Source organism: Panthera tigris, chromosome E2 (assembly GCF_018350195.1).
Source record: "Panthera tigris isolate Pti1 chromosome E2, P.tigris_Pti1_mat1.1, whole genome shotgun sequence".
Lineage (NCBI taxonomy): Eukaryota > Metazoa > Chordata > Mammalia > Carnivora > Felidae > Panthera > Panthera tigris.
Genome location: NC_056674.1, coordinates 18390085 through 18413647, shown reverse-complemented (window position 1 = coordinate 18413647; position 23563 = coordinate 18390085). Strand labels below are relative to the sequence as shown.

The 23563-nt window shown below is 51.3% G+C and overlaps 1 protein-coding gene across 7 annotated transcripts; it reads left to right on the top strand.

Moving 5' to 3' along the window:
- Positions 1-307: 307 nt before the first annotated feature.
- On the top strand, positions 308-18918 carry FXYD5 (FXYD domain containing ion transport regulator 5). Of its 7 annotated transcripts, none has more exons than XM_042969085.1 (9): positions 385-501; positions 1244-1304; positions 10244-10324; positions 10976-11029; positions 12439-12540; positions 15377-15472; positions 16520-16549; positions 16628-16702; positions 18592-18918. In XM_042969085.1, the coding sequence occupies exons 2-9, from the start codon at positions 1244-1246 to the stop codon at positions 18639-18641; spliced, it is 549 nt and encodes a 182-aa protein (XP_042825019.1). In that variant the 5' UTR covers positions 385-501; the 3' UTR covers positions 18642-18918. The 7 variants fall into 7 exon arrangements, with proteins under 7 accessions (XP_042825020.1, XP_042825018.1, XP_042825023.1 ...); XM_007096765.3 differs by lacking the exon at positions 385-501 and adding an exon at positions 1042-1128; XM_042969084.1 differs by lacking the exons at positions 10244-10324; positions 10976-11029 and adding an exon at positions 1022-1128 and having other exon boundaries at positions 317-501.
- Positions 18919-23563: the final 4645 nt, after the last annotated feature.

The window sequence follows — 23563 nt, the reverse complement described above, 5'->3', positions numbered from 1 at the left end:
GGGGGAGCTCTCTCCCATCCCCAGACTTCCCCCCTTCTTCTCTCTCTCCTCCCCCAGCGCCCCAGTGGCCTACCCCCTCTCCGAGCCCCCAGACCTTCCCCTGCCCTGCTCGACGCCCCCTCCCCGGTTGCTCTTCACCGTCTCTCCCACCCCAGACCCAGGAGTAGACACCCCGCCCCCGCTCCCCTTCCTCCCCAAAGGAGCCCCACCCACCGAGACCTGCCTGCGCTCTCCCGCTCTCCCTCCACCCTCCCTCCCACCCCCGCAGCGGGTGGGTGGAGGCCGCTGCCCGGCCTCTCCCCCCTGCCCCCCATCGCCCTCCGCGACTCCCCCTCCTGCTCCCACCGCGGGCTCTGAAGCCAGGAAACCCGAGAGGAAATGACTGAGCCCGTCTTGGTCCCCGCCCGCCAGCTCTCCCCTGGCCACACCCTCCGCCGGGACGCCGCCACCGCCGCTGCCCTCTGTCCACGAGGCTGCCGGCTTGGGACCCCCAGCACTGACGTAAGTCTCTCCTGAGATCCGCCTGCGCCTGCCTCCCCTCTGCCCAGGGGCCGGCCTCAGGTGCCTGGAGGGCTGATCTTTCCCCCTCCCCGCCTCTCTGCCCCCGACTCCTGCTCACGTCTCTGCGCCTGCTCTTCGGCACCACGGCGGGCTCCCGCCGGCCCCTCTTCCTCCTGCCTCAGTCTCCCCAGCTCTCCGCCATCCCTCTCGGACCAGTTCTCGAAGTGCCCAGCATCCTGCTCCATTGTCCCCTCACGAGGCCCCTCACACCAGCTCACTTTTTCCTCTGAGATCGGGAGCACATTACTCATTCTTCCTCTTTCCCCTCCTTGCTGACTCCTCGGCTCTGGGGACAGCCCAGAGGGAGGCACCAGGCCCCCTGCTCTACCCCTGCACCCTGTAGGGTCAGTCTCGGTGGAGTGAGTTCTCGGCCCCAAGGGTGTCCCTGTGCAGCGACTGCTACTGGAAGTCCAGATGGGTCTGATGCTTCTTGTTTCCTTTGGGGATCTGCATATGGAAGAAGGGGGTGGTTGCCGGGTCCCCCACTTCTAAAACCCTCCCCCTGTCCTGGAAGACCAGCTGTCAGCCTTGGCAGGGGGTCCTTGAAGCCACAGGTGCTCGCTCAGGGTAAGGAGGGGGCTGCAGGACCTGAGGGGCAGGCGGGGAGGGGGTGGGGGGTGGCGCTGCCCTGGGCCTGCCTCCCTGACATCATGACTGACCCCGGCTCCCGCTCACCCAATAGATGTCGCCCTCTGGTTGCCTGTGTCTCCTCACCATCGTTGGCCTGCTTCTCCCCACCAGAGGTAAGGTTTACCGTCCTGCTGAGCCAGCACCAGGAAGGGGGGGGTGGTGTCTTGATGAGGGGGCCAGGGTTACGCTGTCTGGACACTTCACACCTAGGTGGCCGCTTCCAACGAGTCTGGCCAGAGCCTGTCCTGCTGGGCACTTTCCATCTCACCTCCCAGAAGAACTCACTGAGTTTGATTTGGCAGGGAGGTTGGTGTTAGTTTTCTTGTCAGTGGCCAGGAACCCTAGGGTCCCAGCAAATCAGCTCCCTGGATACCCCCGTGATACACAGTGAGGCCAAGGTGGGGGAGCTGGGGTGGGTCCAAGAGCTAGAGAAATGTCACCCTTACCTGGGAAGTGTTTCCTGAAAGCGGTACCCACGGTGAGCCTTGGCAGGTGCTTTCTACACGGCAGGTGCTGCATGTGTGAGCTTGGGTAACTTCGGCTCTATTCTGTTACACGGTCTGCCATGCCCATTTTATGGATGAAGAAACTGAGGCTCAGGCAAGGGAAGTGCCCTGTGCCAGAGGCTAGTGAGTGGAGAGCCTGGGATACGGCCGTCATTCTCGCTCCCAGCACCCAGGGCATGCCCTCCACGGAAGCTGCCCCATTTCTTTTTGATAAAATGGTTTTCATTTTTTCTTTCAGCCTCTCACCAGGTATTCAATGAGCAGCTACTATGTGCCAGATCTTATCCTAGGCACTGGGGAAGCGGCAACACATGAAACAGAAGTTCACGTTCTAGTTGAGACACAGGCAATAAACAATCCATCAGTAAATGATATAGCACGCTAGAAGGTTGTAGGGGCTACGGAGAAACACAGAACAGGGTAATGAGGATTCTTGAGACAGGGTGGCCAAGGAAGACCTCATCAGAAGGTGACATTTGGGCAGACACTCAAAGGAGATGAGGGAGTGAGCCAAGCAGATACCTGGGGTATGAGTGCTGTCTAGTGGGTGTGAGGAACAGCAGGCAGGCCAGGAAGCAGGGTTGGGGTGGACGAGGGCAGGCTGGGAAGAGGAGAGGTCAGAGCGGGGACAGGAGACCACATGGAGTGGGGAAGGGAAGGGCCCCATGAGTACCTTGGCTTTCACTAGAAGAAAAGAGGGCGCTCTGTGCCAGCAGGGCCTTGACCTGACTCAGGGATTCACAGGGCCCCTCTGGCTGCGAGTGGGGAGCAGATTGCAGGGCGTGGGGATGAGGGCAGAGAGCCCAGGGCAGAGTGGCTCCGGTGTCCAGGCAGGAGAGGACGGAGGCTGGGCCAGGGCAGGGCAGTGGCTGTCTCCAGCGATGGCTGCCTATCAGGGAGTGGGGGAGACCCTGTCCTCGGCCATGTCATTTCACCCTCTCCAGCCCTGAGAAGTAGATTTGTTACAGGATTTCGCTTTTAACCTCAATACCGGGGTTCGTTGTCTCGAACCACTTCGAAGAATGAAAAAAGGTGGACATAGAATAAAATGAGCAGCAGGCGAAAGTTTAGTAGGGTTGTGTGCAAGCTCTCTTCGCAGAGAGGAGACATTCGAAAGTGAATGCCCGGGACTGTAGGCAAGGGGCTTCGTTTTGTAGGCTTCTGGTCGCCCCCCGATCCCTTCTCCCTTGTTTCCTCTCAGGTCCTACCCTCATTGGCTTATTGACTCTAGGTGCTGGGCTGTCCATTCCTGATTGGCTCGATTCCCTTGTGTGGGGAGTCAGACTGTGGTCCTACTGTCCCTTGTATAACATAAGTTTTATGTTTTACTTATTTTAGTTAGGTATTTTGATTGTCAGATTCCTGAGGGGACCCTGAGGGGAGTAAGTGGTGTCTGTCACATTCTTTTTTTTTTTTTTTTAAGTCTATTTATTTATTTTGAGAGAGAGTGTGTGTGTGTGAGCAGGGTAGGGGCACAGAGAAAGGGAGAGAGAGAGAGAGAGAGAGAGAGAGAGAGAGAGAGAGAGAATCCCAAGCAGGCTCCAAGCTGTCAGCTCAAAGCCTGACTCGGGGGTCACGAGGGGCTCAAACTCATGACCTGTGAGATTAAATCATGACCCTGAGGCGAAATCAAGAGTCGGATGCTTGACTGAGCCACCCAGGTGCCCCAAGGTCTGTTACATTCTTAAGAGGAACTTTACGCGCCCGTGGGGGTTCGCTGTGGTCAGATGCTCCCGGCATTGCTCCAAAATATGTGTTTTTCTCCACCCAGGGGCCTCACGTCCTAATCTTTCCCTTTCTGCCTATTTGACCCTATCTTTCCTATCACAGTCCGCGCTCTGAACACGTGCCTTCTAACTACCGTTAGGAACTGGACGTTGGCTGACGCTTTTTAACTGCTTCCTGCTGAAGGGGGGCGATGATAGGGGAACGGCAGTTAGGGCAGGTTTAGAGGTCGATCCAGAGGGCCGATATAATGGGAGGGTGTTTGGAACATCTGGGCCAGCAGAATTTTCTCGGACGTCTTATTTTTCTGGCCTATGCGACGGCATCTCGAAATGACATACACAAAGAATGTTAGACCAACAAGCGTCAATATTCCAAATGCAATGGCTCCTACAGGAAAAGACGCGTGGTAGCCATCCCCAAGAATCCCTGACATGTTTGGTCCTTTTTTTTTTTTTTTAAACTCAGTGTAACTATAGCCTTTTCTCCCTCTTCCGTATTTATTTGGATCTTGTGATATTGTAGGTTAGAATAATTAAGCACCTGAACTGGTGCTTGGTTCTTGATCCTCAAGCCTTCCTCTGGCCATCCGGCTTCCATAGGAACAACCCCATGAGGTGTATTTAATTTTACCTCAAGGAAAGATTGATCTTCAATACCCAGATTGCTAGGAGTTTAGGCAGTTGTTTATCCGTCCTGGAGCGAGGAGGGCTCTCGTCCCTAATTTAGTTATAATGGCCCTTCCTAGCAAGGGACTAGGGCTCTTTGGCATTATCAAAAAAGAATGTGAAAAATTCAAGTCTCCCCATAATGCACCCGGTGGCTGAGAGAAAAATTTAGTCATAAGTTTTCTGGAGACGCCTCTAGTTGCTACGCTGCGTTTGGCTGATTGGCCAGGAGTGGAAAGGAGGACAGAAAAGGTGGCTCCGGTGTCAGGAAGGAAATCGACCAGTTTTCCTTCTACATCTGGAGTTACCCGAGGCTCTGGGTTTCCGATAGGTAGTTGGTTTGGGGGAGCCACCGTGAAGAGTCCTGGACCCCATCAGTCCCTTTCAGGGACACTGGTCATCTGAACCCTTGCAGATAGAGGTCCCCGAGGGCACTCTGTTTTCCCAGTGACTGTTTCCACACAAGGGGTGTGGCTTATGGGGTTTGAACTTTGGTTGTCCCCTCTGAGGACATTCTCGTAAATGGCACTTGGTACCAGAACCTCAGGAGGTCCGGTCTGACATAGTACATAAGGCCACAACTAAGGCCTCAGCTTTTTTTCCCTAAGCCTCCTTTCCTGTTCTTTATTTTACTCTTGATCTTGGTTGTAATATACCCAATTGGCAGCTCATACGAGTCCTTCAGGGTCCCTTCTGGGAAAACAGCCAATTTTTGCAGCCTTCTCTGAATATCTGGAGCTGATGGAGTGACAAATTTGTCCTCTAGAATTGTGTCAGCCTCAGGGGTGTTAGGGAAGATAACCGCATATTTAACGAGAGCCTCCCTTCACCTTTCCAGGAAGACCACTGAGTTTTCATCCTGTGTCTGTAAGCGAGTGGCTAATTCGGTGTCATCTCAAGATTTAACCTTAGACCTCCTTAATTTCTCCAAAACACAAGCTTGGAAGTGGTGGCAATACCATTCCTCAATGGGATGGTCATAGTCCCAAGTAGGATCTTGGGATTGGGGCTGCCTGGGCCCCAGTAGGGAACTGGGAGCTCCCTATAGGACCTCCAGTCCCATGATAATTAATGAGTTGCTCGTCCCCATATCTTTCAGCCGCTCCCAGAACCCCACGCTTCTCTGTTTCATTGAGAGTCTGATTCCACAGAGGTATTATATCTTTTTAGGTCGATTCAAAAACATAGTGTAATTCTCTCTGAAAAGCCTCTGTATACTTATCCGGATCATCAAAATTTACCTAGATCTTTTATCTGTCTTAAATCTTGTAACGTAAAATCTTGCAATCTTATCGTAGCGGTGCCTCCTTGCATCCGTTCCCCCCCCCCCCCCCCCAGGCCCGGGCCCTCTAGCTTCCGTGAGGGGAAACACACCTGTTACGTTGCAGGGAGGGCCTGGGTAAGGTGGGCAGAGGGGAGCAGAAGTGCCCGTTTTTTCAGTCTGGATGTACAGATGGGGGACCCGAGGAGGAGGAGGAGGTTGAGGGGGAAGACTTCCCTTCCTCCTTCCCTAGGTCCCCTTTGGGTACAGGCAAGGGACCCTTAGTTTTCTCCCTCCTTAGTTGTGAACCCTTGGAAAGGGTTGCCAGTAGGCCAGGATCGACCTTGCGTTGCTGACATCTATCTCAATTTTCTCCGAAGGCCCCAGAACACTGGACATGGGGGGCGTCTCCCCATCTCCCCTCACGTTTGGGAACAAGTCCAATTGTAGGATAGTGTTCTAATTGTTACTTGTCTCTGGTGGCCAGGTTTCCTCCTCCAGTTTGTATTGGGACCCAGCCTTGGTGCAAAGGAAAATGAGTCGCTTTTCTTTAGGGTTTGTGGGTCAAAATCATCCCAATTTTTTAGACTACGTCCCGAAGGAGAGTACTGGCCTCGGTTGGGGAATTGCCCATCTATAGGAAAAAGAAGAAAAGGCGTCCCTTACCTCAGTTTCCTATAGCTGGCCAGGAGAAACCTCATCTGGCCCCGCAGATTGGCTGGCTATGCGACTGGCAGCCGAAAGCCCTGTCAGTCTTGCAAGGTGCTGGGAATAGTCGCTATTACCCAGGCATGACTCTACCCCCCAGAGCTGACCTTGTCTTCCCGATTTCTCCGACCCCTCCGTTTCCTGCCTGTGGGACTTTGGGGGATACCGACTGTGACCAAGCAAGACTCCCCTGGTTGTAGAAGGATGTACTAATTTTATCTTGGCCCAATAGTAATTTACATATTGATCATAATAAAATTGTTCCTCTTAACAAATATATTTCAGAAGGCTGGCGAAAGCCATTTCTCATAAGGATAAAATTGGCTGTTGAGGGGGGCTAAAAGGGCCAAAGTTGAGGTCTATTCGCCTGTTTTTTTCCAGCAGTGCCCACATAAATATGTTCCAGCCATGTGGGTGTCCACCTTAAAGTATCTAGATTGGTACAAGTCGGCATACACTGGGCTAAGTGTAGCAAAATGGCTCCCATGTATCCGGGTAAAAGCCCTTTATAGGGGCGCCTGGGTGGCTCAGTTGGTTGAGCATCCGACTTTGGCTCAGGCCGTGATCTCAGTTCATGAGTTTGAGTCCCACATCAGACTCGCTGCTGTCAGAGCACAGCCTGCTTTGGATCCTCTGTCTCCCCCTCTCTCTGTCCCTGCCCTGCTCCTGCTATCCCTCTCAAGAATAAAAAATAAACATTAAAAAAAAAGCCCTTCATTTATCACAGTCATCCATCCATCGTATGGCACAGGCACCCATTCCTCCACCTTTTGCAGAAACAACACAAACGTGGAGCATTTGGAGGCCAGCAGTGAGGACATCACCATCATCTCCCCAGCCTTCAGATCAAAGGAAGGGCAATTTTTTAATCAGAGCTCGAGCAAAACAACTCAAAAGGGCATGCCGTCCTGCCATTTTGGTTAAAATCATAGTTCTTTCCATCTTTTTGGACAGACAAAAGAGAAAAAAAAAACTTTGATGACATTTTTTTCCTTTACAAACCTTCTATAACTTTTAGATTTTGTCCCAAGCTATTTCTCTCCAAACAACCAGCCTCATTTAGGACAATATTACTTTTTTTTTTTTTAACCTTCAACGAAAAGGTACGTATTTCCATTTCTTATATCTTTCTTACACATTTCATACTTTTTTAAATGTCCAAATGAATTTAATCCAGTTTAGTACCCAAGCAAAACTTTAAAGTTTCAAGTTATTGAAGACCCTGAAAGCTATCTTAGCAATTACCCATGAACACTTTGAGACAGACAAAATTAACCATCGTTTGAAGTCACCCTTTTGCTGATGAACTGTAACAGAGATAGCATGTGATTACTCGGCCTTCAGTAAACCAGAAAAAGTTTCATGTATTTAATGCTCATAACTCCAAAGACCTGTCTACCTTAATTAAACCAACAAACTTACGTTAGTTTAAATACTGAATTATGTTCCATCTGTATCCATTTAAAAGTCAATCAATTTGTTCCCCATTGTCAATTTTTACCTGGGGCACCAGTGAGGGAATCTGAAGTGGGCGGTGTAAGTCTAAGGGGGTGTTTTTTGTTCCTTGACAGTGAGGGGAGGAGGAGGAACCCGTGGTGCTGGAGGCCCCTGAAAGGCAGAGGAACCAGTTAGGCAGGCTGCACCCAAGCTGGTGCAGAGACAGGAGGAACGAGGGGAAGGCAGAAGAGGTGAGGTGTCACCAAGAAGCCTAGAGACAAATAAAAGCCCGGAAGGCAGAGAAACAGGTCTCCTGGTTCTAAAGCCTGTCAGCTTGGACAGATGAGCAGATGCAGATTTTTTTTTTTCCCACCAAAAACTGGAAATGGAGAGTCCGTGTCAAGCCAGAGAAGTCAGGAAACCTCTCTGAAACAGAAGGGTGTTCGGCAGCTGCTTGGGAATATTCCTTAAAGTCCCTGTCCTGACGTAGACTGACCAGAGACAGTTGGCTCTAATTATCATCTGTACCTTGTGGGAGCCGGCCAAATGTCTTCTCTCCATCCCCCTGTGGGCATCAGGGGCAGGAGGAGGGTGGTGAGCCCAGAAGGGGTTGAAGTAAGTCCTGCTCTCTGCTCTGCAAGAGGCGTTTGAAAATGAAAGGCAAAAAATGGGGCCCTGGGAGGTGGTGAACCATGTCAGAGGGTCAGAAATGGAAGCAGGTACAGGGCCGCTTTCCGTTGTATTTGGGAAACCTGTGAGTAGGACCCTTGGAAGTCACCTGGATCCCTCCTACGAGGATATCAGAGAGATCAGTCCTGGGCTTTTCCACTCACTTCCCAAAGGAAAAGAGAGGCTGGCCAAGACAGAAAGAGGAAAATTCCACCGGATACCCAAGTGGGCAGTCAGGGATCAGGTTCTGCTGATGGCCTTCGGGCCTCCACCAAAGAGTAGCCTTGGTCAGGACCCATCAATGGCTGTTTGGCCTCCCCTAAGTCCCACACATCCAGAGGTTCTTCTCGAAAGGAAGTTGGGAGTCCACCACACCAACATTCCCAACTACATTGGGAGATCAGATGGGAGGAGACCCAAGGAGCCTGTCACCCGAGACTTGAGGACGGCATACACACTGTTTGCTCTTAACTGGTGGGTGGGTACCAATTATTTAGTGTGAGGTTTTATTTAAGAAAGAAAGAAAAGAGGGGATGCCAGCTGTTATTTACTTACGGTTGGAAGACGTTAACATCCTAGACAAGCCCCCAAAGAAATGTTACAGGATTTTTTTTTTTTAAACCTCAATACCCAGTGTTCATTGTTTAGCCACTTCAAAGAATGAAGAGGTGGACACAGAATAAAATGAGCAGCAGGCAAAAGTTTATTAGAGTGTAAGAATAGTATGGGGGCGCCTGGGTGGCTCAGTCGGTTGAGCGTCCGGCTTCAGCTCAGGTCATGATCTCGCGGTCCGTGAGTTCGAGCCCCGCGTCGGGCTCTGTGCTGACCGCTCAGAGCCTGGAGCCTGTTTCGGATTCTGTGTCTCCCTCTCTCTCTGACCCTCCCCCATTCATGCTCTGTCTCTCTCTGTCTCAAAAATAAATAAACGTTAAAAAAAATTAAAAAAAAAAAAGAATAGTATGAAATAGGGGTGCCTGGGTGGCTCAGTTGGGTAAGCGTCCGACCTCAGCTCAGGTCATGATCTCACAGTCCATGAGTTTGAGCCCCGCATCAGGCTCTGTGCTGACAGCTTAGAGCCTGGAGCCTGCTTCGGATTCTGTGTCTCCCTTTCTCTCTGCCCCTCCCCTGCTCACGTTCTGTCTCTCTCTGTCTCAAAAATAAAGACATTAAAAAAAAAGAATAGTATGAAATAGTATTACAGTAAGAATAGTATGAAAGGTCTCTTTGCAGAGAGGGGACATTCGAAAGTGAACGCCCATAACAAGAGGCGCGGGACAATAGGGACTTTGTTCTATATGATTTTGGTCACCCCTCTTCCCTCCCCCCTTGTTCCTTCTCAGGTCGTACCTTTATTGGCTTGATCACTCTAGGTTCTGGGTTGTCTTTTCCTGATTGGCTCAATTCCATTGTGTGAGGAGTCAGACTATGGTCCTACTGTCCCTTGTATAACAGAAGTTTTATGTTTTCCTTATTTTAATTAGGAATTTTGATTGTCCAATTCCTGAGGGGAACCTGAGGGGGAGTAAGTGGTGTCTGTTATGTTCTTAAAAGGAACCCTATGCCCAAGGGAGTCAGACCCTCCCAGCATTGTTCCAAAATATGTGTTTTTCCCCACGCAGGGACCTCAGGTCCTAACCTTTCCCTCTCTGCCTATTTGACCCTATCTTTTCCCATCACAGAGTCAGTGATTATCCCCACTTCGCAGATGAGACAGATGAGGCTCAGAGAGGGGACTCTACCTGCTCCAGGTCACATGGCCAGGGAATTTGGGGGAGCAGAATTTGAGGCCGGGGCCCTGGCTGACTTTAGAATGGACCTGGGCTCACTAGGCTAAACTGCCTCTCCCACCCCACAAGGACGGGCAGGAAGAGGGGCTGGAGGAAGGGTGCTGGGCATCATCATTTTGTAAAGCACTTCCAGGACTATGGGTGGATACCTCCATTCAAGCATCTGTCTGCTGTTCCACCAGGATATTCTGAGTTACCGCCCACAGTTTCAGAAGGGAGGGGAAGGTGGGGTTTTGGTGAGAGAAGGAGGACCGGAGGCTCCTCTCTGACTTCTCGTCCTTGATCTCCCAGGACAGACATTGAAGGAGACCACATCCATTCCTTCAGCAGACACAACCATTGTGAGCATTCATGCCCTGACTCAAACCCCAGGTGAGGAAAGAGGCTTGGGTCTGTCAAGATCCTGTCACTGCAAATGACAGCAGCCACAAAAAGCTCAAGCTTGGGCCAATCGGGAATTTTGGGTTGTGCAACTGAAAAGCCCAGGGATAGACTGTCAGGCATGGCTCAGTCTAGGTGCTCAAATGATGCTATCAGGGACCTGCCTCCATCTCTTGGTTCTGTTTTTCCTGTGTTCACTTCATTCTCAGGTAGATTCTCCTTTTATGAGGCCAAGGTGGCCCCTGAGGCTTCCGTCTTACCTGCTAAGAAGCCAGAGGAAAGGGCATTTCCCTTTCCCCAATCCAGCAAATGTGGCATAGCTGGATTGTGGCATAGCACCAACCTGGTGCCAACCCCACTGAATGGAGTGGACCAAGAATCGGGGAAGGGTGGTTCATAAAGAAAGTTCCAGGGGCTCTTACCAGAGGTGGTGGATGCTAAATAGGGGAGTGTGCGTCTATGGGAGGGGAGGGCTGAGGCAGGGGAGGTACTGGCCTGGCAATTGGGCAATCAGCAAATGGCTGGGTTAATTAAGTCATCTCAACTATATCAAAGTTGAATAGTAGAGCAAACCCCCTGTTCCTCCATCCATGAACCTTCTCCACATCTTCTCTCTCTTCTCTCCCTGTTTCCGGACTCCAGACACAGTCCACCCAGAGTCCCAGTCCACCCCTCAGACATCTCTGCAGGCTGGTGGTGAGTGGGGCATGCGGAGGGCGTGGGGGCGGAGGCCTGAGACAGACACTATTCCCTCTCTTCTTCCCACATTCTGACTCCTTTGTTACTCATTTCAGTCCTCCGGCTCTGAATCCTCTGGTTTACTTTGTGGTGGGGCAGACAGCCGCCCACATCCACTTCTGTGAAAGCACATCTTTTGCAGTTGTGAAAAATAATACGCATATAGAAAAGTACAAAACCCATAAGTGTACCACTTACCAAATTACTCTGAATTGAGCCCCTGTGTCACCACCACCCAGCTCAAGGACTAGAGCTTTGCAACCACCCCAGGAATGCCCCCATGCCCCAAGGCCATTCATTTCTTCCTTTAATCTCTTGGACTTTTCTCCTTTTTTGAGTTTTCGAGTCCTTTTTGAACTTTGTCTTGGGAGTGTAACAGTTCAGAAAGTGCTCCCTAATTTTTCCCATTAATATTTAATGATATAGTAATACCCAAACCCGTTCTGCTTGGGAATAATAAAAATATTATAGTGAGATGAAATCCCTTGGCCCCTTCTCCGTTCTTGTTCTCTCCCCCATCTCTGAGAGGTCCCCACTGCTAGCACTGGAAGGGGAGTGGTCCCCAGTGATGCTGTGCCACATTTCTGCCCGCAGAAAATATCCTGGCCGGGAGATGTATTTGCGTGAGTGGATCATTTCCAAAACGATAGTCGTTCTGAAACTTGCTCCACCACCACCCCCCGCCCCCGGTCTCCCCACTGCCCCGTGCAGCAGTATGTTTGGAAGCTCCTCACACGTTGCTATGTAAACGCCAATCTTACTCTTTTGCGCTGTTGCATGGTACCCGGCTGGGTGCCTGTGTACGGTTAGTGAAGCCGTGCACATCTTGATGAACATCTTAGCCTTTGCTACACCCAGTGCCATGGTAAGCAACTTGGTCTGTTCCTCCTTAAGCAAATGCTTTTCTCCCCTATTATAATCTGCTCGTGGTTCTAAATATCTTCCCTGTGTTCTCTCATTCAGTCCTCACACAAACCTTCTGAGGTAGAACAAACGAACTTTACAGAATAAGGAAACAGAGGCTCGGAGTCACTCACTCAGGGCGTCACAAGTCAGTGACACAGCTCAGACCAGGGGCCCGGAACCTGGCTCTACGGCCTTGCTTTTACCCACCACGCTATGGCGCAAAGGGCACGAACGCTGGAATTTGTTGGAAAAGCCACCTGGGGAACGGTTGCATGGATTTGCCCTGCCACCAGCGTGTGCCAGAGAGTCCCCCTGTCCCACCCACACGGTGACATTTGGAACGTGAACCGTCTTTGATTTCCTCCAGCCAGAGGAGGGAGGGGGCCCCTTGCCGTTTGATGGATGTGCATGTCCCTGATTCACGCGCTGTCCGCCTTCCCTCCTTGCTCTGATCTGAGTAGGAACAACGCAGGAGCAGACGGAGGAGACCCACACCCCACAGCCGACGAGGATGGATGTGCTCCCAGCCACAGATCCGAGGACCGGCCAGAGCAGCCCAGAAGGTAGGGCCTGGGACTAGAAGGGCAACGTACAAATTTTGTTTAATTCTTTATCTGGGTCAGTAGCTCCCCAAGTACGTTGCTCGGAGCACCCGTTTGGGGAATTGTTAATACATTTTCAAAAAATCTGTTTTGATTTGCGGTCAAAGGTGTTTGGGAAACTCCTGAGTTAAAGTTAAACACATTTCTTTGTGGCGGGACTTGTTGGAGTCTTAGTAATGCGTATTTGCAGCAGGCATCCTCTACAGGAGCATCCAGTATGCAGTGTTTTTCCAAACCCGATATGATAGCTTTGGAACTTTCTTTTGTTCAGGTTCCTTTACAGAGCTGGTGCTCGGCAATGTGGATGTGGGTGTTTCCTTTGTGTACCTCTTCATGTTAGAGCAGGAGGTTTTCAGCTGCAAAATACTGTAAACGCAACTAAAAGTAAAATAGATTTATTGGCTACATATGCTCTGTAAAGTCCAGAGGCATCGATTTCAGGAAGAGCTGGATCGACATGCTCAGGCACGGTCATCAGACTGACTTGCTCTCTCTCTCTCAGCCCTGCTGTCTACATTCTCAAGTTCTTGAGGGCTTTTCCTCTCTTGGTGGCAAAGATGGTCCCATAGTTGTATTTATGTCACAAACCCAGCAAATAGAGCGGATCTTTTTCTCATCTCTAGCCCAAGGAATAAAATCTACTCTCATTGGCCCATTTGGCGTCACATGTCCATGTCTGACCAATGGAAGCCTGGGAAATGGATTGCTCTGAGTGGTTAGGCCTGAGTCTTGTGCCCATTCTGGGGGTGGAGAACAGGGTCAGCCCTGCCTGAACTGCATAGACCAAGAGTCAAGGAAAAGGTAGTTCCCCTCAGGACCGGTGAGTAGTTAACATTTCAGAGGCGTGGGAAAAGAGGTTGAACCAAGGTGAAGGCAGCAGGTGGCCTCCAATGCCTGTCTGACTCATATTTGAGGATCCGCCTCTACTGGCAAGTATTGTAGCTTAGGCCGTTCCCAGGCTGAGATGCATGCACAGTTGCGCAGACCGGGCACTGAACAAGAGCATCGCCTCTAAGGCTATGTCATCCCCCTTTGGGATTTTTATAATTGTTATAGTTTTCCAGTGATGGCAGTAAAGCATTTAATTCTGACAGAGCCTATTAAAATGTTACAACAGATGGAAGTAAAGTGTGTTGGAGAAGAGAACTTTTCTATTTTCCACAAAAGTGGAGGTGGGGGTGGGTAGTGACGGTGTCCACGCTTCCCGATGGTAAAAAACATTCTCACATCTCTGGATTCATTTGCTGTGAATCCTCGTTGACCTGAGTTACTCTGTGTCATTCTGTGTTCCTGATTATCCGTGACTGAAATTCCACTGGGCTGAGGGGGTCACGGGGCCAGATGGTAAAAGGCACCACTGAGCCTCAGGGTCCCCGGGGTCTGAGCACGAAAGCCCCCGGCGCCTCTCTCCCTGCCCCATTTTTGTTTCTCTTGTGCCGAATTTTGTCTTCTGCCCCGTGAGGAAATGACCCCTGCCATCTGCAAGCTCGGAGCTCCCAAATTTCACCTCGTTGTCACTCTGAATGCCTCCTGGGAATGTGGAAGATCCCAGGGGAGGATGAGACTGGGTCACCTGCTCCCTCTTGTGGCCTGTGTCACAATAGACCCAGAGGGATTGGGGCAGGGGGCGCAGTCCCCCCAAGGGAAAGGGAAGCTGTCCCCAGAAGGGAGGCATGCAGCCACGTCCACGGTAACAGCCACAGCCAAGGCTTGCTGGGAGCTCGCTCGGTGCCGGGCACAGTGCTAGGCTTCCCTGGATTCACTCATGCACTGCTCGCGAGCACCCGACGGGGTAGGAACTGTCAAAACCCCATTCTACAGGAAGGCAACCGAGGCCCAAGGGGCTCCTCTGCCGGCCTGGGCCGCACAGCCCAAAGTGGCAGAACGGCAACTGGAGCCCGGCTCTCTAGCAGCAGGGGCCACTGAGGCTCTTTCACACTTCCTGTGTCTCAGCGCGCCTGTCCCTGCTGCCGGCCTTGCTCGAACCTTCCTCTGGGCAAGGCTTTCCCCAACATCTCGTAATTCTTGGCTTTCAGGTCATGCATAAGAAGTGAGGCTCTGAGATCGGTCTGGAAGCTCGGGCTTCGTGAGGCAGCTTCTCGGCCTTCAGTATGTTGGCCTCATCCTGGGGCATCAGACAGGGCTGACCGCTTCACCGGGGACACTTCTCAGTGCCAGAAGGGCAGATGTTTTCTTTGTGGCATTTACTTTTTGTTCAGTATCCTTTTTTTTAAGTGTTTTATTATTTTTTGAGAGAAAGAGAGAGAGAGCACGCACACGCAAGTGGGGGAGGGGCAGAGAGAAAGGGAGAGAGAGAATCCCAAGCAGGCTCTGCACTGTCAGCACAGAGCCCGAAGCGGGGCTCGATCTCACGAAATGACCTGAGCCGACATCGAGAGTCAGAGGCTTACCCAACTGAGCCACCCAGGCGCCCTGACTTTAAAGAGAGGAGGCCTCTGGTATCTCTGGTCTGGGAGCAGAGGTGACCTCCACAGTGTTTTCTACAAGTATGTCCAAGCTCTGCTTCTCCTGGTGCTGGGCCTGAGTCCTGGAGGCCCCCCGGCCTGGCTCAGATGTTATCCCTTGCTTCCTGGATTATGAGGCAGCCCGGGAGGTCCCAGGAGAGGAGCCAGGGGTGCAGGCTCATTCAATATTTCCACGCCTGTCATTCCTTGCCTTCCCCGGGGTAGGAGTGAGGGGCCGCTGTGCCCGCCCACTGAAGGTGGAGACATGGGGGAGGGTGTCAGCGACGTCCCTCATTTCCTCCCTCTCACTTCTGCCCTCTGCCACCTTCTAGCCACTCCCTCTGCCGCTCCCACTAAAGGCACCACGCTCTCCAAGAGGCGATCTCCAGGCAAAGACGTCAGGCCGGACGCTGCCCTCGGGCCGACGGGTCAGTAACTCCCTTCCCAGGCTGGAAACAGGCTATTTCCTATTCACTGTGTATTTCTAGCACCTGGACCCTTGCCCAGCATGAAATAGTCCTCAGTAAACATGTGTTGGGTGAACACATGAGTTCAAGGCTGGAAGAGGGTGGGTATAAGCAGGCATCCGATAGATGTCCCGACAGACGAGTGAACGCGTGAATGAACGCAGCACGCAAATGACCCTAAAACACAGTGGCTTCAAATGACAACCGTTTGCCTAGCTCTCGGGTCTGCGATTTGGAACTTTGGTCTGGGCTCAGTTGAGTGGTTCTTCTGGTCTCAGCTGGACTTACTCACGCATCCGAGATCAGTTTGGGGGTCGCTCTGTTTCAGGGACACCTTGATTCCCCTTTGTGTGGTCTTCTCTTCCACTTCCGGCCCAGCCGGCCCCAAAGAGTGGATGGAAATGATATGACCACAGGTCACATAGAGTTCATTCATCCATTCGAAACATATGCATGAGCACCTACTGTCTTCTAGGTGCTAGAGATAGAGCGGTGAATAAGACGGACAAAAATCTCTTCCCTCATCGGGTAGACCTTCTAGTCGGGGAATAGAGACAATAAATACAAATTATAAGAATTGTGTATCAGGTGGCTTAAAGCTGCCATCAAGAGAAATAAAGTAGCATTAGGATTAGAGAGTGACTGGGGAGTAGTTTTCTGCAAAGGGCCAGGGAGACCTCCCTGAGAAGGAGCTGTGGGGGAGTCATGCAGATGTCGGGGGAAAGGCGTCCCAGGCAGAGGCAGCGGCCAGTGCAAAGGCCCTGAGGTGAGAGGGACCTGGCATGGCCACCAACAGGGCGGCCGGTGGGGCTAGAGCATCTGGGTGAGCAGGAGGGTGAGAAGCTGAGGTAGAGAGGTGATGGGAGCCACATGTGTGCCATGTGAGGCTTTTGGTCTAAGTGTCCCAAGGCAGAGACCGAGTGTCACCCCTCCGCCGACTCTGCCACTCACGGCTTCACTCCACAAATGTTTGCCGAACTCTGACTTGCTCCACGTCTGTCCCCCCAGGCGCCAGTGAGGACAACCCCTTCTCCTACGGTAAGTTACCTGTGGGAGGATGTGGGAAGAGGGAGGGAGGAAGACCCCTCTTGCCATACTCCGTTTTTCTCTCTGCAGACGAGGACACTCTCCGGAAGCGGGGGCTGTTGGTCGCAGCCGTGCTGTTCATCACGGGCATTGTCATCCTCACCAGTGAGAATGGGGGGGGGGGGGCACCGCGACTGGGAGAGAGGCGGCCTTGGCTTGCACTTTGACTGAGGGGTCAGTTCTTGAAGGCCCCCGAGCAGAGTTGTCTTATTTATTTATTTACTTACTTACTTATTTAATGTTTATTTTTGAGAGACAGAGAGTCAGAGCATGAGTGGAGGAGGGACAGAGAGAGAGGGAGACACAGAATCCAAAGCAGGGCTCCAGGCTCCGAGCTGTCAGCACAGAGCCCGACGCGGGGCTCGAACTCACAAACCGTGAGATCATGACCTGAGCCGAAGTCGGACGCTCAACTGACTGAGCCACCCAGGTGCCCCCAGAAAAACTAATTTCTTAAAGCAGTTTTTTAAATGCTGCAGATTAAATAAAACACGCGGGCCACCAGTTTGCAAGCTCTCGGTTAAGCCGTATAACCTCCACCAGGTTTTATCCCCTCACTTCCCCATCAGGAAATGCACACAGCCACATCTTTTCTCAGCTAAGGTGGGAGGCAGGAGGCTAAGAACAGTAAAAACAGTTGGCTACCACGTGCAAGAACCGTACTGGACCCAGGGGTCGCACACAGGTGCCTCAGTCGAGATTGACTTTGAGCCGGGTCCTGTCCACACACACAGCCCCACCTCCACCGCCGTGGGACAAGTGAGGCTCAGAGAACTGGGGAGTTTGCTCAAGGTCACAGAGCACTAAAAATCAGGGAAGGACTAGACCCAGGTCTGTGTGAGGGCAGAGACTGAAAGTTAGCTCTGGGGCCATAAGTTGTTCCAATGACAATAATCTGTGGGCACCTGCTCTGTGCCCACCTGTGCCCTGGTCCCCGCCCTCGGGGAGCTCACATCCAGTCAGGGAATGACAATAAGCAGGTGAGTGCCCCGATGAGCAGAGTGGATACGAGAAAGGTCATCACCGTAAGGAAAACAGCAGAATGACAAGCCAAGAGGGACAGGGAGCGACACTTTATCTCTAAAGAGAGAACATCAGAAGAGATTCCCTGTCAATGAGAAAGACGATTTTAAAAAACAGTGGAAAGGGGCAGCAAGTGCAAAGCCCCAGACGCAGGAAGGAACTGAGCATGTCGCAATAACCACGGGAAGAAGCCAGGGTGGCTGGGGCTGTGTAAGCCCCGGGGGGTGGGGGGTGGGCAGAGAGAAGGAGGTGGTAAGAGCGACAGCCAGGAGACTTGTCTTCTGAAATCCCTCCCCATTCACTTTGGTCCTGCCTCCTGACCCCCCCCCCCCCCCGCTGTCCCTTAAGCCCACCTGTCTCCTCCTACCTCAGGGCCTTTGCACTGGCCATGCCCTCTGCCTGGAACACCCTTCCTGGCTTCCCCCTCACCTCCTTCAGGTCTTTGCTCAAATGTCCCCTCCTCAGTGAAGCCCCTCTAGTCATCACCATGAAGATGCCCTCAGCCACCGGCCTCCCTGCCTCCTTCCCGGCTTTAGTTTTCTACTGAGCACGCATCACCATCTGACCTCACTGTCCACATACTTGACTTAGTCATTTTTCTCAGTCGGTCTCCCCTGCTGTTAAATCAGCTCTACCAGGGCAGGGATTTTATTCACTCTTGTTCCCTGGGGTGTTCCCAGGGCCTAGATCAGAGCCTGGCACATAGTAGGTACACAACAAATACTTGCCGAATGAATGCATAACACACAAACTAGGATGGGTTCTCAAAGGGGCCCTCTGTGTGGGGGAGGCTGCTCCCCCGGGGAGCCCTTGTGCTGGTTCCTCTCCCCTGTGCTCCTCATCACTGGCTCAGGGCTGCCTTGGGGCTTCTCCAGGGGCAGGGTTGACGGGCCTTGTCCTCCAGCGCCCGGAGCACATGCAATCATCAACTTTGTTCCAACTCATGACCGAACCCTTTCCTTCGCCCACAGGTGGCAAGTGTAGACGGTTACCCCAATTGTGCCGGAATTACAACAGGTGAGACCATCGGAAGGAGGGGCCGGCAACCGAATCGAGGGGCACCCCGAGACTGAGTCCCCACCGGCTCACCGTGCCCAGCCACCTCCCTCCCCTCGATGGGTCTACAGAATAATTGGTAGAGCCCAGCCCGAGAGGGAAGACCCGGATGGAGACAGAGCCGGGCTGATGCCCCAAGTCCCCTGCCCACCCTGAGGGCTGCCCGGCCCCCTGGGCACTGGCCCCCCCTCGCTCCGGTGTCCCACGCTGTTCAGACAAAAAATAAAGCACTGTGGTCCTTGCCCGTGGTCTCTGATTATTCATGACCGGGGAGTGGAAGAAAGCGGCTGGGACTAGGGACGAGGTCCCCTGAGGAGTAAAGTGAGGGTGTCGCAGGCTCCAAAGCCAGGGCAGAGAATACGGTGAACGCAGGTGGGCTGGTGTGAGGCAGGGGGGACAGGAGGGTGGCCCACGGGGGATTCTGGCCGGTGAGAGCGTCAGCGGGGGATTCTGGCCACGGCACTTTGAGACCCCAGCCCCGGTCCACGTGCAGAGCCTGGTGGCCAATGCCAGCTCACCCCTAATGTTGGCAGGTAGTATTGGTAACCGGTTAAGCACCAAAGGAGGCCCTGGGCCCACAGCGGCCTACTTTTCTTCACACTCCAGATCCTTACATTGGTGGGAGGGGCCTCACACACGAGTGTGGACACCCCGGCCTGCACATCTAAACCCCGTACACACACCCCCACCAAAAATGACTGCCTCTGGGCTACCTCTTGGTGTAGGGGTATGCCCACCAAGAAGGTCATGCAGGCCGTGGAGAGGAGGGCTCCAAGCCGCTTGGATGGGGACTTCCAGGCCCCAGGGCCCCAGTGCAGGGTCGAGAAGGGGCACACGCCCTGGTGGGCGCTTCCTGAAGGCCCTGGGGTTCTGTGCCCCTTGGTAGGGTTTCAACCGATCAGGCCAGAGCGGGGTCTCTGAAGCATGCGGCTCAGTAAGGGTCACTACCCCAGTTTAAGGGTCATAATGACAAAGTAAGAGATAAGGCCTTGTTCACAAGTGGTTACATAACAATATTTCACAAACTTCAGGTCACAGCCTATTCACGGGTTATGAAATCACTTTTGTGGGCTGTGAGTAGCATACAAAAAAAATAATAAAATAAAAAGAAATATCAGAGTGTATCATAAATAATATGACCCTATATAAACTCTTCTCAGTGTTTGCCACATTTTCATCCCACCTGTATTATTATTCACTTTTTAAAGAGATCAACTCTATTTATTTTAAAAAATGTTTAATGTTTGTTTTTGAGAGAGAGAGAGAGACACAGAGTGTGAGTGGGGGAGAGGCAGAGAGAGAGGGAGACACAGAATCTGAAGCAGGTTCCAGGCTCTGAGCTGTCGGCACAGAGCCCGACGCAGGGTGCGAACCCACAAACTGCGAGATCATGACCTGAGCCGAAGTCAGACGTGCTTTACCGACTGAGCCACCCAGGCGCCCCTCTCTCTTTATTTTTTAAAGCTTATTTATTTATTTTGAGAGATAGCGAATGAACATGAGTGGGGGAGAGGCAGAGAGAGAGAGAGAGAGAATCCCAAGCAGGCTTCGAGCTGTTAGCACAGAGCCCCTCATGGGTCTCAATCCCACAAACTGTGAGATCATGACCTGAGCCAAAATTAAGAGTCAGAGGCTTAATCGACTGAGTCACCCTGGTGCCCCAAGATGACCTCCCTTTTTAACTTAAATACATTTATTTCAAAAGGAACATTTATACATGGAAAATCAGTATTGCTTCATGTAAGTAGCCATAAAGATAAATCCATTGAAAACAAACATATGTTATATGTGATATAGGGTATATACACATATGTGATATATATTATGTATATGTATAGACATATGTATATATAATACATGTATATTACATATGTGATACATGTATATAGTATGTAATATATACATATGGGGGAGTCTAAAAGTATTTGTGATTGGCACCCACTGTCTGCTAATCAGATGCCTAACCAATCAGGAGGGAATATCATTCATACATATATTGTATATCACACACACGCATACATGTGCGTGGATACAATCTGTGACGTGTTGTGATGGAATACTACTCAGCAATGAACAGGAGAAGCTACTGGTGCACGTGATGACGTAGATGAATCTCAAAAGCATTATCCTGGGTGCGAGGAACAGGTACAAAAGAGCACAGACTGTATACTAATAGAAAGTTCTAGAATAAGCAAACCTAATTGATGGTGATATCGGTCAGAATAGTAGTTGCCTTTACTATTATCATGTTGCCTCTACTGTGGGGGTGGGACGTTGACTGAGAAGAAGCGTGAGGGAACTTTCTGGAGCGTTGAAGTGTTCCGCACCATGATGGCAGTTACACGAGTGTGTTTGTGTCATAGAGAGCAGCGTTAACTCTACTGCAGGCTTCAGGTTTGTGTACTTTGTGACGCGAAGGTTATACCACAGTCAAAACACAACAAAATAGGGGCGCCTGGGTGGCTCAGTCGGTTAAGTGTCCAACTTCAGCTCAGGTCACGATCTCGCGGTCCGTGAGTTCGAGCCCCGCGTCAGGCTCTGGGCTGATGGCTCAGAGCCTGGAGCCTGCTTCCCATTCTGTGTCCCCCCCTCTCTCTGCCCCTCCCCTGTTCATGCTCTGTCTCTCTCTCTCAAAAATAAATAAATGTAAAAAAAAAAAATTAAAAAAAAAAACACAACAAAATAGAACATAAAAAGGCAGTTATGTGTTGGGTGGTGACGACTTCCTGGATCGGAGACAAAGCAACAGGATGCTGAAAGGTGCCGTGGGTGGTGACCTCACAACTCACGTGGAGGGAGGAGTCCCCCCGGTGGGTTGGTTCAGTCACTGTAACATAATAGGAAATATGTATATTGGCTTTTGGTCCCAGTTCCTGCCACGGAGCTCCTAAAACCCTCGGAATTTCCTGGGTGATACGAGTCTCTTTTGTTCTAATGGGGCAAGGTGTGATAGGCCCCTAGATGGGTCTGGTCACCAGAAAGACCCAGTTATGATCAGAAGCTTGAAACTTCCAGTCTTACCCCATCCCCTGGAGGAGAGAGAGGGGCTGGACATTGAGTTAATGGTCAATCGTGCCTACACGATGAAGCTCCATAAAAATCCCAAAATTACGAGTCTCAACGAGCAACCTGGTTGGTGAACACGGCCGCGTGCTGGGGGGCTGGTGACGCCCCCAGCTCCATGGAGGACAGAAGCTCCGGTACTCAGGATTCTTCAGACCTTGCCCCATGTCTCTCTTGACCTGGTTGTCCATCCACATCCTTTAACATATCCTTTGTTACCTAATAAACTGGTAAACGTGTTTCCCTGAGTTCTATGAGCTGTTCTAGCAAATAACCAAATCCAAGGCGAGAGAGTCACGGGAGCCTCCAATTCGTAGCCACGTTTGACGGAAGTTGTGGGGAACCTGGGACCTACTGGGAATTGGCCTCAGAAGTTGTGGGGGGGACAGTCTCGTGGGGAGAGAGCCCTTAACCTGTGAGGTCTGCGCTGGCCCTGGTTAGTGTCAGAATTGAGTTGTAGGCCACCTCGCCGATGTCACAGAGAATCGCTTGTTGTGGCGGTAGTGTGAGAGGACACAAGAAATGCACAGGAGCAGAGGCAAATTGTTCCTTATCGTCAGGTTCTTGGAATCATTTGCAAAGTCTTAGCCTAGAGCCCACTCCACTAGCCTTTCCAAAAAGGCTCCTCATTCCCCACATATATTCCCCACATCAAGCTAACCCATTTTCCTTGAAACTGACGGTAACAATCTCAGAATCTGGGTAGTTCACGACAGCAAAGGTTTGTTTGCACCCACACCTCGCGTCTATCGTGGGTCGGCTGAGAGCCAGGATGTGACCTCAGCTGGTGGAGAAGCCATCAGAAGTATTTCTGGTTATCAGCGACAGAAAGAAGAGAGAATAAGGTGAGGCACACACTGTCTCTTGTAGCCTCTGCCAGAAAGGACACACATCACTCCTCCTCGCATTCCATCGGCCAGAGCAAATCGCATAGCCACATTTGAGTTCAAGAGGGCAGGAAGCTACAATCTTCTTAGAGAAGGAAGCTGGGTATTGCCGCAAAGGAAACTTATTATCTCACATACCAAGAATTCTGGAAGCAGAAACCATATTCAATGTCAAGAGGCACAAGCCAGAAACAATAGTAGCTTCGAAACGGAGATTTATTTCTCTCTCCCATCGCGGAACTCTGAAGTGTGTAGTCTGGTGCTGAAGAAGGGGTTCCTTGGTGAAGAAGGGACTAGGCTTCCCCTGACATAATGCTCTGCAATGCTTAGCATGTGGCTCTAATCCTCAAGATCACAAAATGGCTGCAGGAACCTCACCAAGCATGTCATATTCCCGGGGGAAAAGCAAGAAGAAAAGAAAAAGGTGGGGTTTGGGGAAGGCACCACTAAGTGAGTTTATGCCTTTTCAAAAGACTTCCCAGGATCTCCTCCCAAAGACTTCTACTTACTTCTCATTGGCCACCTTCTATTTGCAAAAAGTTGGGAAATGTAGTCTTTTAGCGGAGTCCACAACACCCTAAATATCATCATGGAAAACAATAGCCCCAAGGAATTGGGCGATGTAGTGAGGAGGATGCTGGGCTTGTCCCAAATTAAGGGTGGGGACTCAAGCTGTTTTTATTCAAATATGAAAGGAAAAGGTAAATCTTTTTTTTAAATTTTTAATGTTTATTCATTTTTGAGAGGAAGAGAGAGACAGAGTGCAAGTGGGGGTGGGGCAGAGAGAGAGAGGGAGACAGAATCTGAAGCAGGCTCCAGGCTCCGAGCTCTCCGCACAGAGCCCGAGGTGGGGCTTGAACTCATGAACCTCGAGATCATGACCTAAGCCGAAGTTGGACACTTAACCTACTCACCACCCAGGCGCCCCAGGAAAAGG

Coding starts and splice junctions, on each gene's coding strand:
- FXYD5 (XM_042969084.1), top strand. CDS start 379: ATGACTGAGCCCGTCTTGGTCCCCGCCCGCCAGCTCTCCCCTGGCCAC. Junction 1,129..1,243: donor GCCACAGGTGCTCGCTCAGG/GTAAGGAGGGGG, acceptor CTCACCCAATAG/ATGTCGCCCTCTGGTTGCCT. Junction 16,703..18,591: donor GGGCATTGTCATCCTCACCA/GTGAGAATGGGG, acceptor CTTCGCCCACAG/GTGGCAAGTGTAGACGGTTA.